This window comes from Ixodes scapularis, unplaced genomic scaffold, assembly GCF_016920785.2.
Source record: "Ixodes scapularis isolate PalLabHiFi unplaced genomic scaffold, ASM1692078v2 PGA_scaffold1__304_contigs__length_218370807, whole genome shotgun sequence".
Lineage (NCBI taxonomy): Eukaryota > Metazoa > Arthropoda > Arachnida > Ixodida > Ixodidae > Ixodes > Ixodes scapularis.
Window position 1 is genome coordinate 193902029 of NW_024609846.1, and position 24937 is coordinate 193926965.

Consider the following 24937-nt stretch of genomic DNA (forward strand, 5'->3'; position numbering starts at 1 on the left):
CCTAGGGGTCCGCGAAGCCCTGTCTCAACAGTCAAGCACGACAATATTAGTTGTCTTTCTTCACCTTGAGAAGAAACGTTCCAATTTTCGGGTGGGTACTCTCGTGTGCATGTCAATGAGATAAGTCTACTTCACACTAGTAATTAGTTATATTCATTCATTAAATCATTATCATGATAACCTATACCTTTCTATTCCCCGCACCCCGAACGGGGTCATTCATTATCTCTGCCTTTCTACAAAGGGTCCGCGAAACATTAATGGTTGAGAACCATGTATGCTATTTCTGTTTAAACAAAGTTTCCAAATTAAATGTTCATCACTTTTTTTTTGTTTGCTTATAGGAAGGGAAGCAGGCGCTATTGTACGATTCTCAGAGCGTACCTCTACACATAACATATATCTGATGGTATGTTGGGGGCCCAAGCAAGGCAAGGGCTCATCAACAAAACCGCGAAGGCATAACGACGTTAGAAGCATGCCGAACTAGTGCCATTCGGTTGTAGCGCGAACGGGCGAAATGAGAATGGGTCCAGTTGCGAAAAATAAAACTTGGATTTTAGGAGAAGGTTCAAACAAGGCGAACCAAATGGGAATGGAACTAAATGCGCACGGTCCAAATGCGAATGGGACGTTTTCAGATAATGGGCAAAATGAGAATGGGAGTTGCGAAAAACGCGATTTGAATCTTATGAGAAGGTTCAAACGAGAAGGACCAAATGAGAATGGGACGAAATATGCAAGGTTCAAATGCGAAGGAGACGTTGTGAGATACACCCTATACCAACGTATACCTTGGACCTAAACAGTTTCTCGCTACCACCGCTAAAGGATTTTAGGCTTCTGGTTGGCCAAGGGAGCATGTCTAGCCCACTTTCTGTGTCTCGTGCACGCCCTGGCTCTGCCCGCACCTCCCATTGACCAAACTCTCTGTATACACGGCTCCGCTCTAGCCCACCGACGCCAGCCGAGCTTGCCATGATACCGGATGCCTCGCGTGCCAGCAGCCAAAACTAACTGTGCTGGTGAGCCCTGGATGCCAATAAGCCCTAGATTTTGACAGAGACAGTTTGTGTGTTAATGGCTATGTCGAAAGTGTTAGTTACATGTTTTTACTTCTTGGCAGGGATATTGAGACTAATCTTTCCCTATTAATAAACTGTAAGAAGCCCTGCTTAACAAAGCCTTTGAAATCGTTCTGCATTATGTACCGGCCAGACTAACCTTCTTCAGGAGTTTAGAGACTTAAAAGAAAAACAGTGGTTTGAAGAATCACTAAATGCCTTGATTACATGATGACGGTCTCTTTTCAACGTCACATATTATGTGCCTCGGGAACTTTGTCAGGCACTCAAGTTTTCTTTGACACATTTTTCATCCCGGGAGCCAACCCTGTGTGTCTATATAAATTATTTGTATACCGTACGCCGCTCCTATTCACACAGCATTCTGTTATTGGCGGCCCCCAACCCCCCCCCCCCCCCCGAAACAAAATCCTGGCTACGTGCCTGCGCTGAAGTATCAAACTGCCTCTGATGTTGTGAACGAAAAAAGATGTCACCAGAACATCTCGGTGCTAATAGTCGCTGACAAGATGAGAAACGCAGGGCATCTGGCATCTCTTAGCGCCCAGCCTCCAACAAGCACTTGTCGCCTTTTCTCATGCTCTGTCTGCACGTGCATTCTGGGGGCTCACAAGATGCCAAAGCATTGCCGAATGTAAGAGGGTCCTCCTTGCAACTCTTGTTGTCCTACATTTAGTCCTCCAGGCACCCCCCCCCCCCCCACCCACGTCGGTACAGAAACATACAATAGTCTATTCAACACCCAAACACGATTTGGGCGATATGTTAGATATAGTCCGTAACAGAATGAGAACGTCTGGGCGTGTCTTACAAATGCCCGGGCTTGAAGCATTGCCAAAGGTAGGAAGCTCGTGTTGGAGCGAGGGCAACTGAAGCTTCTCCCTGCCGTCCTCATCTTGCGAGTTTCTAGAGTTATTAAACAAAATTAAATTGGCAATGCTACACCACACAATAAAGGATTTTACAAAAGCAATTTGTGGTTGATCTTATCAAAAGCTTGTAATAAATCGAAATAAATATTGACCTGCTTCCAAGAAAGAAAAAATGGCACCGTGTATTCAAGTGTACATAAACTAATTTGTAGTGAGCGACTTTCTAAAAAAAATTGTGTTCCATGGTGCTGCTTGTAACAAGTACAAAGACCCATGTCTGTATAACTATCTCACACTTTCAAACGAGCATACAGTAGGGAAATGGGGCAATGATTGTCTACCCTAGACATGTTACCAGTTTCCTTTACTGGTAATACAGTTAACTTTCTCCACAACGATGGAAGATCAGATTTCTCGGGTGATATGCATGCTTCAATGATGGGGCAAACAAAATCAGTGCTGTTCTTAACAAAAAAACAAGACATAAGATATCCACCCAAGGAACAGCCTAGATTTAATTCCTTTATTGCTTTCAACATTTTGGTATCAATTTCCATGATTGCTGAAATGTTAGTCAATATTACTGAAAATTAGCTCGGCTATGCCAGGATATACGAGCGTGAACTCTGGCTCCGGCACGCCAGCTGTGTGCCGTGTGATGTCGCTGCTCCTCGCGCTTGCGCAGCACACGGCTCATTATGCAAGCCACGCAAAACTGCTCAACCTCGGCCAGTGTAGCCCACTCCATAAAAGATGTGCTTGCACTGACCTAAGTGTGAACATTGTAAAAACATTTCTCAGCAAACACAGCAGATCTCCAACAATACCTGGACCCGCTTGGCAATGGTAGCAATGTGTGTCCATATGTTCTTAGATCTAGGTCAATTGACAAGCTTCGGAAAACGTCAGACGCCCTTTTGCGGCACATCTGCTCAATGGCACCTGCTACACTATAGGCCCAACCTATGGACAGATCTGGTGGAAGGTTGGGTGCACATTACCTGTGGTGGAAAGTGATTTTATTGTTGTTCTTACAGTAAACATAAGGTATTCACACCACTTAACGCAAAAAGAATGTCGTTCCAAAAATGTTCTTTGTTGACCGCGGACGCATTGACGCTAGGAACGTTATCTACCTTTACCTGCTTGCGTGCCAGCAACAGAGAACTGTTTTTGAACGCTGCTTTTCTGTGGAGCTCGTCAACTGATAGATCTAAGAACAACAATGTGTAGGGCCTGAGCGGAGGCACCTATTTTCTCAAGTACCGGTTTAGAAACCCCCATTTTATTGAATCCTTTCAAAAAGACACAGTTTAGAGAAAATGGCGACAAACCTCCTTTTAGCAAATTTGTTTTCAGGAAAACACAATTTACCGAACTCGAATGCTTGCTCTGCCTTGGCCGACAGTGAAGCCGAGGCAGTCAGCGAATCACTCGCTTGGGCGGCCAGCACATTCAAAGTATGATAGATATGTTTTTGTGCACGCCAGAACCCTGCTGTTTTCGCAAGAATACTTTTACGTTTTGCCTGGTTTACAACTGAAAGAGAGAAGAGCGACTGCTCAAAGCATAGGCAAACATGCCTCAGTAAATTGCACTAGCATTTAGGTGCTTCCCGATTTGCTTATGGCGATCGAATAGATTCACTAAATGGTGATCCTTTTTCAATAATTGATGTTGCTGTAAACTGAGCTTCGATAAAATGTGCCCATACTTAAAAACCTGCTTCTATGGAATGGTGTTCGGTCAACTGTCATAGACCCCTGCACGAGTGCAACTAAGCAGTAGTTGTAGGTGCAGCACATTCTATTACCATAAAATAAAGGCACACAGCCAAACAAAGCACCTCAGTGATGCCTAGCAGACCAGCAAACATAAATATTTAACACAGGGTACTATTCTGTTTCATATCTCTAACATTACCGCCCCGCTTCGGCTCGTCACTAGACTGTTCACAGCTGCCCGGCAAAGATGCTTTCCGGACATACGGAAGTAAAACATCTCAACACAAGTGCTATCCACCCAAATAAAAAGTGATGGTGATCCAAATACGAAGTGATGGTGATAGCGATGTGTGTTCTGTAAAAACTCTGAGGACAAGTGTAGTCGGTTTTTTTCTTTAAATTTACGTATGGCAACTGCAAACTCTCTGGAAAACATACTTCCCCCTGCAAAACCTCATTAAAATCGTGGTGACAAAATAGTGTAAAGTTTAAGCATTTAGACGTGTTGAAATCCACCTGGCAATGTCTATGTGGAGTGCAAGTTCGTCCATTTGTTTTGCAGGGGTTGTGGTGACGTCAGAATGCAGAGCTCTGATTGAAGGATAGTGGGTAGACCTGAAGGCAGCTAGCATTGTGTACCCACCATCTTTCAACCACAGCTTGGCATTTCGACATCACCACAACCCCTGCAAGAAAAGCAGACAAACCTGCGCTCCGTATAAACCTTTCTCAGTAATTATTGCAAACAGAAAAGACTTGGGAACCCTTCTTGCTGATAGCCTTTCCTTGAAAGTGTAAATGGTCAAAAGCCCATGCCACGATACGCTGAAATGCTTTTGACATAGCATCCATCAAACGCTTTAGAGCTTCATCTTTTGTATAATTACCTCCTCGCATGTTTCACAGTAATCCGTGGCATGGATTCACCACACTCTTTGTGACGTGTACCAGTAGGTATGCATCGTCATCAGAAAAAGATACAATTTATTACGACAAGAACCCACAAGAAGGGAACATGGCAAGACCCGATCCACCAAAAAGGACTGGGCCTAAGAAGAGTGCAGTCTTGCAAGGCTTCGTCCATGATTCAGGACTGGTTGAAACCTATGATGAATGCAGAGAACAAAGGAGTCCATCAGGTCAACACGAACAATATCTGACCAGAACATACAGGGCAATGAAGAGCAGGGGTGAATTTATAGGTCAGGCTGGGTGGGGTGGGAGAGAAGGGGGAGTTTGCAAGGAGATACCTATTTCACAGGCGAAATGTAGCCCAGATGTGTTTTGTTGACCTGATACTTGTTATGTCACCAAAAACTAATCATTTTTTCCTAAGAAAAGCTGGAGTATGTTGATTTTTCATTAAGAAAAAGTTAACCTGAAAGAGAAACAACTCATCCCCCCCCCTCCAAAAAAAAAGAAAACAAATCTGTCACTGTCCATGATGCAGAGCACTTGAGTATGTACCAAAACACTGAGAGAGAGGAGGACACGAGAGAGTGTGGCGACGTCAGAAAACAGAGCCCTGGTTGGAGTGACTAGTGGGTAGACCTAAGGCTAGTATACCACTAGCAGTTCCAGAGGAAAAGCAGGAACTCCCCTCTTGCTCATTGTGCTTGGGCCCTTATTTTTGTACCCGGACATCACCAATCTTCCCCTAGAAAATTGGCCCTTGATGCTCTTCGCTCAACATTCAAACAAAAGTTGTTTGAATGTTCTCCCCCCCCCCCCCCCCCCCCTCTCTGGCCTGTAGCTTCTGCAGTACTACGCACAACTATCCTCCGTGCACCCCTAAGCTGGCAGTGCTGTGGAAACTATGTGCTCTTTGGGCCAGTAGCACTTCTATCTTTTGCCACATGATCACGCTCCCTCGCATATAGCCACATTCGCAGAATGGGGTCAGGTGATGGACAGGGGGCGGGCGAGGTTTGTCAAGTAACGTCCCAACTTTCCACCCCCGCACGGATGGCGACAGAGATCTCGCGGTAGCTGACGATTTTTCTGAACTTTTATTTATCCACTAATTTATTTCAACGTTTCTGCGGCAACAAAATGACTGAAAACTTGCAAATAAAGCACAGGTTGTTGATTGGTTGCTTCACAGAATAAATAGCCCAGCTCGCGTCCGATTTTGTTGCCCGTGGGACATGCTTCCTTTTTTATTCTCGTTCCTCTCGTGAGTGATGTATGACAGGAGTGCATTGTGGTGCACACTTGATTCTCAAGGTGCAGCGAGTGCATCGACGCGTGGAGTGGCAACGCCGAAATGAACTACGCATGGGCACGAGCGCTCATGAGTACATGTAGCCGTACACTGGGCACGAGCATGTGGCTTCGTCTTGCATCTTGTTCGCGTACAGAAGTTTCTTTGACAGCTTTGCAGAAATTACACTAGCCCTGACAATGAAGTACAAAGAGGTTTGTGCCGAGTCTAAACACTGCTGCAAGACCGCCGAGTCAGAAACTGAGCCGCCACTAAATGTGTTCCGTTTCAAAATGGCTTAATTGGCAAGACTGAACCGCCACCAAATGTGTTCTGTTGTAGAGTACCAAAGTACATTACCAGACGTGAGTGTCCAAAATATATACTTACAATGGCTAGCGACGCCTCATAAAAGTCATGCAATGACCCTGTGCTTGGCCAGTTAAGCCACACGCAGTGCAGTCCAGGGTACAGTACGGCATTCATGAGCCGGCCGGTGCAGTGACCCAGGGTCCCGCCCATAGTGGTCCACTGCTGCCTAGGAAAAGGAGAAAGCCAGCTCATTGATGTCCTGGTCCTTCAGGACCTGTGGTGTGTAACCATTGTGTTTAAGTTTGATAGTCACCGACCAATATTTTGGACTCAATGGGGATCACGCAAAGCTCAGATTAATCTAGCAGTCCAAAAAAATGAATTCATCGTACAATACCGCGCATCCACCCATTGCCCATTAAGCGCCCATATCCAAATTTCTAAGATATGAAAAAGTATGCACAGTACATTTATATGTAAAATTTATGACCGGACAAGTGCCCATCCCCCATTTTTTCTCAAATATCTGTAAATTTTGAATGGGCGCTTGCCCGGTATTTTACGGTAGCCTAAAAATCACTTTATTGCGATGTTAAGTACGAAGTTGCTGAAGAAAGTGATTGATACAATAGGCTAGTGATAATTCAAACTCGGATATTTCATACTTCCGGTTAATTCAAACAGATTTGAATATTTTGGTTGTCCTGCTGTGTTTTTAATGTATTTATAAGTCGCCTAATTCGAACGGCATTTTCGCTTGATTCATACTTTCTTGTTCTCGCGGCCCCATTAAGTGCGCCTCTTCCGAGCACCGGTGCACCGCAGAAAAGCAATACCTGCGGAGCTTGCTTTTGCCAGTGTTGCTTCTCTGCAGTGCATTGATGCTCGGAAAGATGCGCACTCAATGGGGCTCAAGCGGGCGCACATTAGCGAACAACAGCATTTACATTATGTGCTTCAAGACTAGCAATGATGACCAAGACGATATCGAGGATAAGGACCAGCTCAATGGCATCATGCCTTCTGGCCTTGAAGCACATAATGTGAACGCCGAGCTGGCGGAATATGCTAGTCTTGACGACGATGCATATGTTTGTCGTGATGACTCATTAGAGGACATAGTACAAGAAGTAATGCCAGCACAGTGCAGCAGTGAGAGTGAAGATGACGATGAAGAAAGGGATAACTTGCTACCAGCTGTCACAGCCACAGCTTTGAGCACATCGCTCAACTCCAGAAATTTCTGTCTGCAAAGGAAGAGTCCCGTAAAGAGCTACTTGCGTTGGCTGGTATTGAAAATTTTGTTTCGAGATTGTATGTGCTGTCTAAACAGTCCACAATCGACAACTTTTTTGCCGGATGGATAAACTTAACGTCACAGCTCTTTCACCAATGTGTTATGCCTGTACTTGCTTATAATTAAGCCTATGTAGAGGAAACTGGCAAAAATCTGCTTTGTATGAATCCATGTAACAAATCATAATGCACGATGCTGGCAACTGTAGGGCCAGTCGTTAGACTTTACCCTTGGTGAAGGGCAAAGTCCGGTTTGTAACACTGTGTCACTGGAGCAAATGCACAGATTGATTGCTACTTCCTTGGCGATACAACAGCTGCCTTCTCACGTCGACACACGAGAAATACCACAAACAAAAGCAGACACCGTCACGACTACGCAAGGTGAAACCGGAGAGGTCAAGAGCGGAAGAATTGCTTCGAGTGTCGACGTGCTATGTGGCATCAACAACAGAGACCTGCCATTAAAAAAAAATACTAGTTTGTAGTTTCTTTGCTGGACGTGACGTCACAACAACTGATGGCAGCAATTGGCTGGCGGAGTTGATGTAGATTCTTTTGGGGGGAATTCGCCACTGGGTTCATAATAGTCTCTAAACATGGCAGATATAATCAGGCCAGTTTCCTTCCAAAATGCTGCCGCCTAGTCTGTCGCACAAATTATTTCCGTTGCTAAGGGGCAATTGGGGCTTTACGTAAACGTAGGCTGGACGTGCGTGTAGGAAAAATAACATGAATGACCGACCACATCATTGACTCTTTCAACATTTTTATAATGCAATTAAATGCAAAGGTGCAAGCGAGCTGGACAAGAATGACGAAAATAACCCCTGAAGAACGAGAACAAGAGGGACAAAGGACAAACACAAATTTCCAGACACAGCTAGGTGACTGGTGCGCGACCGTGCGTTTGTGTTTGTCCTTTGTCCCTCTTGGTCCCCTTCTCCAGGGCCGGTTTGCTCATCTTGTGGCCACGGACGCGGCTGTGGCCAAGAGGGATTTTTCTGTCACGTGACCAGCTCCACGGGGACAAGGAAGTACCTAGCGTCCCTGCCTAATGGCGGAGAGATCCGTATCGCTTCAAGCACAAAAACCTAATTTCGCTCCCAGAAACTGAATGCAGGAACTTTTAACTGGAGTCCAATTGACCGCCCCTTTATACTGTAGGAGCGGCAGGTAAAGTTACGGCCAGCAAGCGTAAATATGAGCTAAAAGAAAGAAAAAAACAATGCGAGATAAAAGCGGTGGCAGTATATTTATATACTTCCGCCAGCGCTGGCAGCTCGCGCCTTCTCCTGTGGTCGGAGAAGGCGCGAGCTCCGGTACTTGTCGACGCGGCGTGAAAGTTCCGGGTTCAAATCGCGCAAGGCAGTCTTTTTTTTTTGTATTTTGCGTGTGTCTCATTTTTTTACTGTGATCCTTTTTACGACGAGTCATCCACTTGCACTACTTCGCCTTACACAGTTTTTACTGTTAGTCCCACCTGTTCAATCAAAACTCCGGGAAGGAAAAAAAGTCAAGGCAAGTTAACGCGCTAATACAATCGTTTCATAATGTTCGTTAAAAAGAAACTAAGGTAAACGCATCGATATGGCTTTCACACAAACGGAGCCGAAACAAGCATCCTTTCCCCAGCAACTATAAGTTTATGTGTTTTTTTAAATATACAACGCTCTTGCTACGACTCCTTTCAATCACAGGAGACGCCTATTTAGTAGTACTAGAAACTGCAGTTGTTACAATTAAAAGAAAAAGCTTCCACAAAATAAGCAAAAAGTAATCAAGGCTAGCAGCTGTGAATGCATCGATTGAACGAAATCCTACAGGCAAGGCGGCAAGTCAAACGTGTAGAAAGTAGTAATAAAAGAAGTCATACTTTTACTTGCATAGAATGTGAAAAAAGGTATATTTTTACTCATTACATTTTGCTATGGCAATCGTTTTGTAATATTAATACATTACTTGTTGAATTTTAGTTAGAATAGCAGACGATCACAACCGAATGTAAAAATGATTCAGGCGTCGACATCGGAAACCATACCTCTAACCCAAAACCTAAAATGACTTTGGATCAACACAAAGAATTAATTAGAGCAGTTGAAAAACGGAAACCAGAAATTCTAAAGGAATTCAGCAGCACAGTTACCTGGCGATCGAAGAGACGGGCAAGGGAAGATATTGTCAACTCTCACGGAGTGTACGGCAGATGCGGTAGGCGTGGGGGAAGTTGGTAAAGAAAGCCAGAGACATGTATGCGCTCATCCAATGTCATGAACAACGAACTGGTGAGTCAGAACTACCCGCCCAATGATTTCATAGAGCTCATAGGGTCTTGTCTACATTCTTAGTTGGAGTGCAGACAAATACCAGAAAAAAAAAAAAAGAGTTTGTGGCGCGACTTGAACCCGGGACTTTCACGCCGCGACGTTAAGTGCAGGCGCTCTAACCTCTCGGCCACAGGAGAAGGCGAGAGCCGCCGTCGCTGGCGGATGTATATAAATATACTGCCGCCGCTTTTATCTAGCGTGGTTTTTTCCTTCTTTCGGCTCATATTTACCTTTCCTGGCCGTAACTTTACCTGCCGCTCCTAGAGTATAAAGGGGCGGTCGATTGGACTCCACGTTAAAGGTTCCTGCATTCAGTTTCTGCGAGCAAAATTAGGTTTTGTGCTTGAAGCGATACGGATTTCTCCGCCATTAGGCAGGGACGCTAGGTACTTCCTTGTCCCCGTGGAGCTGGTCACGTGACAGAAAAATCCCTCTTGGCCGCAGCCGCGGCCGCAAGATGAGCAAACCAGCCCAGGGATTATTTTCGTCATTCTTGTCCAGCTCGCTTGCACCTTTGCATTTGATTGCATTATAATCATAACCTTAAATTGCAAGCTTCACCCTTGTTGGTGTAAGACTGGTGGCGGTTGATAAAACCCGTTTGCTCTACTGACGTCTAACCCCTGGTTAGCTCAGTTGGTAGAGCGCTCCACCTGTAATGGAGAGCTCCCGGGTTCGATACCCGGACCAGGCGGATTTTTTCGGTCGCGCACCAGTCACCTAGCTGTGTTTGGAGATTTGTGTTTGTCCTTTGTTCCTCTTGTTCCCCTTCTCCAGGGATTATTTCCGTCTTCCAACAGATTGAAAAAAAAAATCCGACGAGTCAACATTTTTTTGTTTTTTTTTCCCATTTTTAGTGGCTGTCGTGTAACATCGAAGTATAACTAACAAGTAAAAAAAAAAAAAAATACAAAACGTAAGGCGTACATGAACTCTATAGATATAATACCAGTCCCAAAGGTTTAGCAGAGGCTGGTCTTCTCAGAAAACCCTCTCTCTCACTCGAGTCCATATTATCATTATTGAATCTTAAAAACAAGCTGCCCCGTAAAAGCAGCAGAAAATGCACAAAACGAAGTGACCATGCCTAAAAAGGTCGCACCTGCCTTTCACGTGGCTTTTTGAACTACATGCAGTGCAGGATGCAGAACGGTACCCATGGGCTAGCAGCAGTTGTGACCCAGTGCTTGTAGTATATCGCAGCTGCTTGGAAGGGAGAGAGGCCACCTCCTTCCAGCCGTGGTACCGGGAAAGCCAATACCGATGAGCTGCAGACGTCGAGCACCTTGGGTATTTCTGCGCATCCACGAAGCAATTCTGGGACAGCAACAACAGAAAAATTCAGTAACACATAAACAAAAAGAGACCAAAAGAGTAGGCATGCAGGCGAGCGTGAATTGTGAACACAGTTAAAGCCCAGGGCACAAGCAAGGAGAAAGAGGGCACATGAAGAGGCGTCGACTTCCTTGCATGTCGGGTCTGAGTCTCGTACGGGCTAGTAATGAGCACAAATACTGGTTCCCGAGCCTTTTCTGCCTCAAGAAGCCTTGAAAGAAAGAAATCCTACAGGTCATTTATCTTGTTTTCTCCTCTCGGGCGGATTACAGAGCACGCTGCGGCAGCAAACTGCCTCGAAGGGGCTCAACTCACACTTCTAAGAATGATTGGTGAGCAATTTCTCCATTGTGTATTACGTGCACTCTATGTTTTATAGGGGGACTCCGCCGATATTTTGGTAGACTTCGATTTGGCTGGAAATTTGCAGACCGCATCAAAAACCCTTTCTTAACTGATAACCAAAATATTTTAAAGAAATAAAATTTTTTCGTGAAGTTATTTAATTTTCAAGTTACGCCAGCTGCAAGGGTTCCAGGAGGCGGTTTTCTACTGGCAACAATGAAAAATCCCTACTTTTCCCTACCCGCGTAAGTCATGCATGTGCGGGCGGACAAGCGACTCGGGCAGCCGCGAAGTGGCTTTCCGGACGCCTGCGATTGAGATAATTTTTTCGCAGCTTCAAGGTTGAAAGTTCCTTCGCAATGGGTAGCAATCTGTGCTCCACAATAGCTTGTAGAAACAGTGCCGGGAAAAAGCTTCTTTTTTACCCTTGTTTTCGTGGGAGAAAAAAAGCGTTCCCTGGCAGCAATGGAGGCCAGTCACGTCAAGGCGCTTTTGCGCGAGCTGTGTGCCGAAAGAACTAGTGTCATGTGAAACATTTTTACTTGTGCTCGGAATACTTTTTAGCCGCGAGCTGCGAGTTGAGTATCCTTCAGCAGCTGGAACAGCTTCAAGAGCGGCAACCGCAAACTCAAGCCGGCTGTGACCATTACGACATCCGTCCAAAGAAGAGCGCTAATAATATTGCGAAAAATAGTACACTAGCACTATAGTCGACATTTGGCAAAGTCACATTTGTTATTCACAATTGGTTCAGTGATTTTTTTTTTTAAAGTTTTTAGAAACACTATATTTGTTTTGGACGTCGAATCTAGCTCAGGCTACTCTCGAAGTTCCACTCACAAGGCCGATATGTTGAAGACGAGAAGTGAAACGACTAAACAAAGTTCAAGACTGAATTTAGACATGACTTTCGACATATTGTTATTCCTCTCTGCTATTACAGAGGTTCATGGAGCGGGTGTTGAGCTCCATTAATATACAATAGAGCCTTGCCTGGTTTGTCAAATGGTTGGCATGCAATATTCGCTGCAGAAGAAGTGATGAAAATGTCTTTAATTGATTATATTGCGGTGAAATTTTATGTAGGGCCGAATTTTTGTTTTTAATTATGAAAATATTAATGTTGTTAAAGGGAGGCATGCAAATTTACAGCTGATAAAAACTGTGCTAAACCAACTTAAAAAAAAATCTTATATAGAGTTATCCCCTTCCCATGTGCTCTCGTGGATGGGTGTTTGAACGTGCTGCATTCTACTCCAGAAGTAAAAAGAAAAAGTATCGGTACATAATTTTTAGTAACTTTTGTTAACATATTTTGAATTAAAAGATATATGATGTCTTTCTGTACCTCGCACACTATTGTATCTCTAAGAAAATAATTTTTATTTGGAGATGAAAAAAAAAACTGGTTTGCTCTGTATGTATATACAGCCTTGATGGAGATGCGCCTCAACGGGTAATTGGTCTCTTAGCTGTAGATGAGAAATTTAGCCAGTGCAGTAGTTTTTAACGTGCATCACGCAGTAGTGATCACACAAACGCGTGCCGGTACGAAACTCATCCAGTTTCTTCCATTCTCACCCCGAAGTCTTCCATTTTGCTGGGACCTCCCCTCCCCCCACTTCCTCGTACAGTACTTTGTCATAGGCGGGCGCCCCCTTGAAACGAAATCCTGGCTACGTGCATGCCGTGACGTCACGGCAATGAAAAGCGCAAGTATATTGGAATCTTGGTTTTTGGCGTCATTTTCATTTGCTGCTTTCACAATAACTATTTTGAATTTCGTGATAGTAAATAGCATACCGGAAAGAGTAAAAGATGGCGATTTCGAAAATATAGTTAGGTGGGGTTGCTCAGAAAATCGCTGGAGTACCCCTTTAAGCAGGTCATCTCTTCTGGAAACACGACAGTGGTAGGAACGTTACTTGTGTCGAGCTAGAGAAGCCATATTGGGGGCTACCCCAGCTACGTTCATACTGGCTTTCATGGTGATTATGTGCAATGCAGACAGCTTTCACTATTTCAACTGAGTGCCTAGGCAAACACAGAAGCAGCCACATAAGACAATCAGGGGAAGATGCCGAGTTGTACAGGCTAAGGAGGAAGGACATAGTGCAGTGAGCTATCTAGTCCAGGCTATTCCTGTGAGAAATGCAGTCGGTGGAAATGTAGGTCAGTTATTCTCGCCACTAATTTAGGTAACTAATGCAAACATTACACTATTTTGCATATTTCTCTACTGCAATGCTAGTCACCCGCAATGAAAAAAACGCCACAAACTAAAAGGAAATCTGGTTGCATTGTTAACACGGACATCAAGTCCATTAGGAAAAGCCACCTGTGCCATCCACCTGTTCATAAGCGAGCTGGAGTTCATCAAAGCACAACCGAAAATCTCTTGGAAGCAGGGGCGGATTTAGAGGGGGGGTCCGGATGTCCTGACCCCCCTCTTGATTTCTGCATGTGTAAAATTTAGGGCGTAAAAGAAGGAGAGGGGGAAGGGGTTCCTAAACATATGGTACGCTGACCAACACCTGACCCCCCCCCCCCCCCCCCCTTCAGCAAATTCCTGCATCCGCCCCTGCTTGGAAGTACTTGGTTCCTTGTCAGTAGTTATTGAACGAAAACACAGTGCAGTGGTGATTACCACCAGCACAGCCTTGCCCCTGGCACTGCTGTCCCTAGGGTGGCACATGAACGAAATGGCCTGCAAGCCACATATATCCCTAAAAGAAAGCTGCATAGAATGCACTTACCATGGCTAGCGTCGCCACCCAGAGAGCTTGCACAAACCCTCTGCATGGCACGCAGTGCTGTTCAGAACAGAGCGGCACTGGCTGGCCAGTTGCTGCGAAGGCTTGTAGTGTCTTGCTGCTGCCTTGGAAAAGCTGCAAATCACCTTTTTCACGCCTTGTGGTACCAATCAGCTTCAAAATAAATGGTGCTGATGAATCGCGACCAGCTATAACCTGTCGCAAAGGGAGAAAAGGGTATGAATGTGCAGACTCCTATCCGTTTGCTTTAGCCTCGCGTCTGAGTTTTGTTTTTTTAGAAGAAAACAACAATGACACTTTTTTCACAGTCATGATCAGATAAAATTAGCGCAAACGACAAGAGAAGAAAAAGGTAAGACAGGACAGAGCGCTCTGCCCTGTCTTAACTTTCTCTTCTCTTGTCGTTTGCGCTAATTTTATCTGATCATGTTTAACCAACTAGCCCAACAGATGATATTGATGCAGTTCCTTTCACAGTCATATGCAAAAAAAGAAAAAGAAAACGAGAACGGCTCGGTTATTAATACGTTGTGTGCAGCAAAGGCACGGGTGCGAAGGCGTAGCTCCACAGAATGGTCTTTTTGCACGGGTGCTCGTGCAAAAAGGGCGCTTTTCACTGTCATGCGCTCGGGCCTGTGCCTTTTCTGCACACAACCCACGCCTTTGAGAGCACTCGCGTACGGCGAGAAATCCACGATATACAGGGTACGATCGCAGGAAACCTCCAAGGGTGCAGGAAGCTGCAAGTGCACCAGAATGTGAAACTAGAGGTGTAGATAGAGTTTAACAGTTTCAGAATATGACGTTACGTCCTTACCGGCTGATGATTAGGGCCATAGGAGCACGACCAACTATTTGTTGTGATCGGGGCATCCGATCGGACGTGGGTTGTTAAAGATTTGAAAAACACGAAAGAATAAAACACGTAGAGACGAAGATAGACAGCGCAGTTCTTTGTTGACATGGGATGTAAGATCAAGCACATCATTCTGTCGAATCAAATGGTTTTGTTGAATTAGGTTTAGCTCGCAAGTCAGCCCTTCGGCGGGCTTTCAGCTTTCTGCGATGCGTGTTTTAATCGTGAGCGCAGGCTCAAACAATATAGGCAGCGGCGCCAAATAGATTTGAAACGAAGAAACAGCCCGAACGCGTGGAACGAAGAGAACACCATCACAGGAAAACGCAAACCACTCACCTTTCGTTCGACGACGTTTCGCAAGGCACGATGTTTCTCCAAACGTGTTGAACACAGGACTAAGGAGACCGCGTCTATTTCGATAATCATCTCATAAAGTGCGCGCCGAAGTTCTCTTTAGCTGCCGGTGTAAAATGTTGCAAAGCACGCCATTTTTTTTTTGCCAAAATAACAATTAATATAAACCATTTCGACGTCACGGACGTCAAATTACAACGAATCCCGAAATAACGTTATTTTGATGTCCGTGACGTCACTGGCCACGCCCCCTGTTTTCCAAATCGGTGCCGAAAATACGCAGCCTTCGCCTGAGAAGTGAGGAGAGGAAGGTGAAAAATGAGAAAGAGGCGAGGCGTCAAGGGAGCATGGCTTGTGGAGGCTACGCGGCCGATGTCATGCCCTCTCCTACCCTTCTATCCTCCTTGATTCAAACGCACACGGCCGGCAAAACGTGCGAAACATAGGCCGTTGCTTCGATGAGATGGTATTCGTATCTTCAACACGTTTGAAATAAAATGATCAGCAAAGCGCATTATAAAACTCATAAAAGACACAGCAATAATAAATTATTGCGCATGTCAATTTCGCCACATTATGATGAATAAGTCCTGAAGATGTTGCAAAATAATAAATACGAAACTAAGCCTGCAATGTGAAAATGAAATTCAGCAGACATGCAACCTTCTCGAAAGGGAGTGGAGGTCATCCGGGCAGCGGTAGCGCATTCTACTTCCGGCTTCCGAGCACTACGGTTGGAGAATCATGAGCTCCTCAGGAGCGTCGATAACGGCCCTCGCCGGCCGCGGTTCATCTGTTTCTTCGGCTAACTCGGATTATCGCATTGTTCTGCCTCCTCTGCCATCAGGAGCCATTGTGCGCAACTCTGTGCTGCTGCACGGTGACGTGAGTGCTCGTCCATACAAGATAGGCGATTTCAGGGCCGAGATGGAACGTCTTGGTGTGATTGGGCACATCCAGGCGCTGGGCGCCTACCAAATGAATCATCTCTGGATGGTGACCTTCAAGACGGAGGAAGCCAAGCTGCGCCTGGTCACCGCCAAGGAACTGGAGGTAAAGGGCAAGCGTTGCATCGTCGTGGACCCGGAGAACGCAGACGTCCGCATGAAACTGCATTGGCTCCCCTTCCACGCGTCAGACGAAACCGTCAGGAGGGCCCTAGAGCCCTTTGGGAAGGTTCAGGACCTGACACGTGAAAAATGGAAGGCGGAAGGATTCATCGGCGTCCAGTCGACAACCAGACTGGTGCGGCTAAGCCTAAAGGAGGGCGTCACTTTAGAACGCATTCCGCACCAGTTGAGGATTGCTGGTGGCAACGTACTGGTCGTGATTCCGGAACGTGATCCATTATGTCTACGCTGCAAAGGTGCGGGACACATTCGACGAGAGTGTCGTGTACCGCGATGCGACGAATGCCATCGCTTTGGACATGAACGAGACAACTGCGACCGTACCTACGCTACAGTGACGCAGGAAGTGGTGGCGGATGGAGATAGTGTCCTCAACATGGACGAGGAAGAGGCAGAGGCCGCAAGGGACGTCGAAACTGAGGTTTCCGCCACAGTCGGTGCGAAAGAGGCCCCGGTCGATGTACTGAAAGAAGTGCACCCTCCACAGTTGCAGCCCGAGGGGGACGCCATGAAATTCGACCATGCGCAAGCGTCGAGCAGCAGCCCTGTCATATCGAGCGACGTCCAAATGTCTGTATCAAAAGACGTAGAGGCCATCCAAGCTCTGGAATCGAAAGACACGAACCAGGTCAGTTTGAGCGACGACAACTCCGACCTCAGCGACACCAGTGAAACGTGCACCATGCGGCCAGGGGAAGCATCAGCACGCTCTGAGTTCAAGTGGCACAAGAACACCACACGGAAGGAGCGCTTTAACCCGAAGCCGCGCATCCCGACGGAAGAGCGACGTCGGCCGGCCCCTTTGTAGGTCAATTCTTTTTGTTTTTCTCTCTGCTCACCACTCATATCTCGAAAGTGTCCTCGTCGCATGACTTCACCAGCACCCCCTTTTCCACAATATGCGACCCCTCAAGTTTGCAACCCTCAATTGTGTAGGTCTTCTGGCGAGAAGAAGAAAGCAATGGGTGCTGGACACGATTCTGCGCCAGCGGGTTGATGTCGCTTTCTTGCAAGAGACCAAGATTGCCACAGACGGTCAAGTGGAGGAGTTGACGCGCTTTTTTGATCGTCACTTCGTCATCTTCCTGTCGAGGGCATTTGGACAGAGTGGAGGAACGGCGATAATGATTCGCAAGAAGAAAAACATCGCAATCTGCCCCGATTGGGAAGGAGACAGAAACGAACGAGTGTGCGCTGTAGAAATGCTGCACTGCGGACAGCTTCACAGGCTTGTATCTGCGTACGCACCCAATGACGGGACTGAGCGACGGGACTTTTTCAAAAGTCTTCGCCTGTATCTCGGCACACCTTGTCGAACGATCCTCGCTGGTGATTTTAATTGTGTGCTGGCCGAGAGGGATTGCTCACAGCGGCTGAGAGCGGACGTCAGCCGGCTGGAACTGCGAAAACTGCTCCGCGACTTCGACCTGGTGGATGCTAAGGACAACGAGAAAACAGCCGACCCAACGTACACGCATTGGCAAGGAAATTACCATGCTCGACTGTATCGTATTTACCTCTCGGGAGAATTTTCAGCAATGACGCCTGTGCTAGAAGTCCTACCCTTGGCGTTCTCGGACCACGCTCTGGTCACGGTAACGCTGGGCAGACCCGTGCCGCGAACCCGGAAGTCCTCTTGATGGAGTAGCTGGAAGCTAAACGAAAGCCTCATCGAAGACGAACAACTGCGCACGCAGATAAAGGAGCTTCTCGAGGGCAAAACGGGAGGTGTGCCCATGAACGCGGTAACCTGGGAGGAGCTGAAAGAGGACGTCAAGCTCAAAGCGTTCCGGCACAGCCAGGAAAAAGCGGCGCGCGAAAGGGCGGAAAAGCGCCGCTTGATGAAGACCCTGGAAATCCTCATCGCAGAGGAAAATCGTTCCCCGGGACTCTTCAGTCAAGATATCCGCGATTGCAAAGGCAATATTCTGGAGCTTCTCGAGAAGGAGTACCGCGGTGCCATGGTCCGAAGCAGAACGCTGTTCCTCGAGAGAGATGAAGAGCCGAGCAAAATATTCAAGACGAAGGAACGCCAGCACGCTTCACGCAACAAGATCGGGAAGCTCCAAGTAGGCGACGTCGAGGTTACCCGGCAAGAAGAAATCGAAGACGCGTTTTTGCAGGCCTACACCGACCTGTTCACGAGAGTGGAGGACGACGGCGTTCTCCAAACTACTGGAGTGGCGCTGCCCAAGATATCCCCAAAGGTCCGAAAACAAATGAACCGGAAAATAACGGCATCAGAGGTCGAGGAAGCCATCAAGGAATTAGCTCCGCGCAAATCGCCAGGAGTGGACGGGCTCGGTAGCCAGTTTTACAAGACGTTCTCAGCCCAGCCGACGTACTGAAGCGAGGACTGCTGCCACCATCCATGCGACAGGCGGTAACGGTGCTCATCCAGAAGAAAAACTCAAAGGGTACCCCGAAGGTTGACCATTTCCGGCCCATCAGTCTGCTAAGAAGCGACTATAAAATCCTAGCCAACATTCTGGCAAAGCGGCTGGAGTGGGGTCTACGGGACGTCGTCGGAGAGCATCAGGCCTACGGCATAAAGAGACGGACCATCAGCACCAACCTGCACGCGATGCGAATCGTGTGCAAGGTAGCGCAGGTGTTGAAGCTTCCAGTGGCAGTGCTTCAGGTAGATCTGAGCAAAGCCTTCGACCGGGCTCGCCATTCGTTCCTCTTCCGGCTCTTGGAGGAGTGTGGGATCGGGGTGCGACTGCTACGATATGTGCAGCTGTGCTACCGTGACATCACGACGCGGCTCCTGGTTAACGGCAACAGGACGGCTCCCATTGCAGTTACCCGATCCGTGCGACAAGGCTGCCCGATGTCGCCTATTCTGTTCGCACTCTATACCTGGAACCGTTGTGCAGGGCCATTATCGGTGACGCGAGCATTCGTGGGCTGTCCCTAGCGTCGGGTACGCTTAAAGTGCTCGCCTACGCAGATGACGTCACGGTGTTGTGCTCGTCAAGGATGCAAGTGCGCGCTGTAACCCAACACATCGCAGACTTCTGCAGTGTCTCGGGTGCGGCGATGAACACAGACAAATCTGTCGGAGCCTGGCTTGGAGACTGGGACTTGAAACCGAAGCAGTTCCTCGGTGTCACCTGGACGACGAGCGTTTCGAATTACCTAGGGCTCAGTTTGACCGCAGAGAAACTGAGTGGCCGATGCGGTGGTTTGGACATTAATCGCCTCAGAAGTAAGGTGCTTGACTGGCATGCTAGGGAACTCTCTTTGTTCAATCGCGCATTTATTTGTAACTCTGTTTTTTTGCCGACCGTTTGGTACGCGGCACAAGTGTTGCCGTGCTCCCAAAGTGACGTGGCGAAGGTGCATCGATTTTTCGCAACGTTTGTCTGGGACTCGGGTTTTGAACGTATGAGGCGTGACAACCTATTTGTAAGCCAGAAGAAAGGAGGGTTGGGCCTTGTAAACGTAGAACTTAAGCTGAAAGTACAGCGTTTCCTATTTTTCCGCGATCAAGGCAATCCTCTCGTGATTTCTGCGTTTAAGGAGCTGGGAGCAAGCTTTTTGGGGCCGCGGCTCAAGGGGGACACTGGAGACTTCCCAGCACGTGCTCTGAAGTTTTACCAGGAAACAGCAGCGGCGAAGGAATTTTTCCGAGCCCGCTTTTCCGACGAGTACCTGCAGAAAGTTAAAAAGAAATCTCTATACTGGGACACAGTTGATTTGCTCATACCGCCCCCACTCTATCGCAGCTTTCCGGGAAGTGTGGATAAATGGGATGTATATCGTCGCTTACGTAGATACCCTGTCAGAACGGCAGTCAAGAATTTTTTCCTACGCTTCCATTTCGAAGTACTGCCGGTCAAGACGTGGCTGGTTAAAAAAGGTTTCTTTGAACCGTGGTCAACAAATTGTGCGTTGTGTCCGTTTCCCGAAACACTTGAACATGTGTTTTTGTACTGTACGAATGCGGAGCTTTTTTGGGCAGAGCTTGGAGCAGTGCTGCAGATAGATCTTTACGTAGAGTGGAAGAGCGCGAAATTTCTGCTTTTCGGCGACAGTGCACAGAGTAGGGCATGGGAGCTGCTGGCACTCCTCGGTCTATATGCGCTGTGGCGGTCGAGGACGGCTAACTTGGAGGTTCGAGAGGGATCCAAGCCCGCCTGGCAACACTTCTGCGACGGCTTTCTGTACGTGAGCAGCCTTCTTGAGGCGACGGAACAACAAGGGCTTGAATGGTGGTCGCTATTTGGGACGCGTATGCATAACCGCGCTCTAAAGGCTCAGGGTAAACAAGGATTCCCGGGCCACTGCGCGAGTGGCTGCTTGGGGTGCATGTGACGCTACAGAGAAATGATTGAGCGAGATACATTTTGAATTTGTGTGTGAATCGCGGTCCTCGCCTGTCAAACAGTGCTCACTGACATGATAAGTGTATGGCAACCAATGTGATCATTTTAAAACTTTGTAAATAGACATACTTTTAATTAAAAAAAAAGTGGAGTGGTGTAAAAAAGGGCAGCGGTAGCGCAGTTCGTTGACGCTCTGGTTTGCTGAGCTTGTGGTCGTTGGTTCGAATCGCGGTAAACGCCATCAGTTTTCTTTCACTTTTTTCCTTTCAAATGCTTTTTCTCACCTTTTTGTATTCGTTCTTATTATCTTAACTATTTTATCTCATCTGTTTGTATTCGTTTTTATTTTTAAATTTTTTTTCTAACCTTTTTGTATTATTTTGTATTATATTAAATATTTTTCTCACCTCTTTGTATTAGTTTTTATTTTAAATATTTTTTCTCATCTTTTAGTATTACTTTTTATTATTTTAAATATTTTTCTCTCACCTTTCTCAATTCATTTTTATTATTTTAAAATTTTTCTCACCTTTGTGTTTTAGTTTTTATTATTTTAAATATTTTCTATGTTTATGCTGTCGTCGGCACCGTTCTTCAGGCACTGTTCTTCCTCACGGCATTGTTTTTAGAGCGCAGCTCTTAGGGGCCCGTTCCCGGCTTGAGCGGCGTCGGCGTCGGCGTAACCAAGATCATCCCAAGGTCACGTGACCCCTCCCCCAGGGTCACGTGACCCCCAAGGTCACGTGACACCCGAGGTCACGTGATCCCCTCTCGAGGTCACGTGACCCCTTCGAGGTCACGTGAACCCCAGAGGTCACGTGACCTCTCCCCCAGGGTCACCTGACCCCCAAGGTCACGTGACACCTTAAGCCACGTGACCCCCGAGGTCACGTGCCCCCCCCCCCCGAGGTCACGTGACCACTCCCAGGGTCACGTGACCCCCACCGAGGTCATGTTAACACCCCGATGACGTCATCGTCACTGATGACGTCACCGGCATCCGCATCGTCATCGTCATCATCACTGATGACGTCACATGGTGAGGTCATCAGTGACGTCACTGATGACCTCACCGGCATCCGCATCGTCATCGTCATCATCACTGATGACGTCATCAGTGACGTCACCGGCATCCGCATCGTCATCGTCATCATCACGGATGACGTCATCAGTGACGTCACTGATGACGTCACCGACATCCGTATCGTCATCGTCATCATCGCTGATGACGTCATCGGAGTCCCCATCGTCATCGTCACTGATGACGTCATCAGTGACGTCACTGATGACATCATCGGCATCGTCACGTGACCCCCCAAGGTCACGTGACCCCCCCAGGTCACTTCACCCCCCCCAGTACCCTTCCTTCCTCCTCCTCAAGAGCTGCGCTCTAATTCGGTGTTACAGGGAGTTGTAAATGGCTTTCACTTTTTTGTTGGTTTTTTTCGCGTTTTCGCGATAAAACACGTCAGCCTTGCCATGGTGGGATCTAATACGCCAGCGTCGGCAGTCATTTACGAAGGATTGATCATCGCAAACATTTCCACTCGCTACATATGAATCTCAATGACGTGACTGCATAGTGAAAAAGGCAAAAAAAATAGAACGATGCCGGTCAGTAAACGGAAGTTCCCGGGGATCGCCAGCCTGCGAACAGCAAAGCGCCGATGCCGACCAGTCACTGAACTTCCATGTAATTATTGCCCATCAAAGACAGCAAAATACTGATGCCGGCCAGTTACTGAACTTCCATGTAAATACTGGCCATCAAGGACAGCAAAATACCGGTGCCGGCCAGTTACTGAACTTCCGTAAATACCGGCCATCAAAGAGAGTAAAATACCGATGCCGGCCAGTTACTGGAACATCAATGGAAAGACTAGCCTGCAAAGACAGCAAAAACCCGATGCCGGCCAGTCACTGTAACTTCTACGGCTGGACTGGCCAATGAGCAAGACGAAACCCCGACGCCGGCCGGGGCCGGTAGCTCCCCGTGCCCATGGCCAGGCGCTGCCATCCTGCTACCATGGGCGGGCCGGCGTAGTCCCGATACCGGCCGACGCGGAGTGCTACCTGCATCTACATGTTGGCTGGCACCATATAGTGCCATATACAGGAGTATCAGGCATCCTATACTGTCATATATGGCAGCCACTGGCACCATATATGGCTTTATCTGGCAATATATGTCGTCATATATGGTGTCACCTTACCATATCTGCCCTGATTTCAGCCCTTGTATGGCAATATATGACCGTATATGTCTACTTATATGCCCATATACGGCCCTATATCAAATATATCTGGGTCATATATGACATTTCTGTAACGGTGGCTGCCTGCTAAACAACGCGCCTCGAACTATAAAAAAACAATACCTGATCATCTTTCGACAGCGCCCGAGTCAACGAGTTATCAGAGCTCTGCGAGTTATGAGTCGCTTCCGCTCCCAGATCTCAGTCTGTGTGCGCGCGTGCATCCTACAAACCGTCGCAACAACAACAAACAAAGCATGACAAGAAGGACGATGAGGAGTTGTGCATGGCGGTTTCTTTCTTTGCCGCTCCCTTCGTTTCCTTTGCTTGGTGCTTGGTTTCTTGTTTCGCTCTCTGACGCCTGCGCGTCCGTGAAAGGCACCACGTTACCCCCCTTTCCCCCTATGCTTTTTGCTTTGACGCTTGTTTTTTGTATTGCATTTTTTTGGCGTATAAACCTGTTAGGGCTCCACAGCGCGCTAGCAGTTTCCCGCTCATTTTATTTTTGAGCAACTGACTCGCTGACTGGCTCAGTTTAGCTGACCGTAAACACACACACACACACAAAAAGCAAGAACCGTGTCCATTCCATTCCCATTCCATTCCGGGCAAAAGGCACCTAATTCCATTCCCATTTCATTCCCCTCAACGTTGCCGCCATTCCACTCCCATTCCATTCCGGGTTCGTGAAAATGCGGAATGATTCCGGGAATCATTCCAACTCTAAAGTGGCAACTCCGCAACACTGGTGTCGATTAATGCGAGGGAAGGACGACTGACGCAGCTCTGTCCCCGGGAAGTGTCCACCCTGTTTTCCATATGACCTCTCCAGTTCCATTAAACTTCCAGTTGCGAGTGAGCCCTTTGACGTAGATAAATCTGAATCTTTTTTTTTCATCTCACGATAGGCATATTGCATGAACAGTGGCACGTGAACTTTTTGACTAATCGTAGGTTTGTATATATTGACAAAGTCTGGCAGATCGCCACGAGAAGCGGCCACCGACATAGAAAAGGGGGAGCGGGAGACAACGGATGGAGAGGCGAGTCACGTGACCGGCGCCCCGCTGCGGCAAGACCAGGGTGTAAGATAGACAGGTGGGGAAACGAGAGCCAAATGAGTGACCGCATTGAGTCCCCCTTGGTTTTCTCTTTTTCTGTGGCGCCATCTATGTGGAGCACCGCGAACTCTCACTCCGGGTGGGCTACCGATGGCGACCGGCTAAACTGACGGAGATGGTTTTTGTGGATTTTTAATGAAAGACTGTCGTGCTCTCGGTTTATTATGCGCAGTCTCCCATAGAGTTCCACGCAAATCCGATTCTGATTTTTTTCCTCTCGCCGCAGCGCCATCTGTCGCAAGTCGGGGGTACCCGCAAGCAGACGAGTACACAATCCGGTCACGGCGCTGCGGCAGGCTTCTATGGGCGGTTTCCCCACCTGTCTATCTTACACCCTGGGCAAGACGCCGAAACACACTTCTCCCGAGCGAACAAATGTGCTTCCGGTCCTCGCCGCTGCAAGATCTGTGCGCTGATGTCCAGGTTCCGCGAGAAATGGCTCTTCGATGCTGTGTGCTACCAGATCCTCGCGCTCCAAATCTGCAACCGGGCACTTTATGGCTCCGTCGTCAAACTCCCAGGCTTTGTGATTATATAAAAGGCTATGGATTGATAAAGGACACTTTAAAAAATATGTTCGAGGACGTTCAATTGTGTACGTGCGTTCTAGAAGA

The 24937-nt window shown here is 47.4% G+C and overlaps 1 protein-coding gene across 1 annotated transcript; it reads left to right on the forward strand.

Annotated features, from left to right (window-relative positions):
• Positions 1-16299: 16299 nt before the first annotated feature.
• On the forward strand, positions 16300-17424 carry LOC121835891 (the record flags this gene model as incomplete). The annotated part of the gene is made up of 1 exon (XM_042290435.1): positions 16300-17424. A coding segment is annotated over one exon (1125 nt), but the record flags the coding sequence as incomplete, so codon positions are not given.
• Between the last annotated feature and the right edge of the window lie 7513 nt (positions 17425-24937).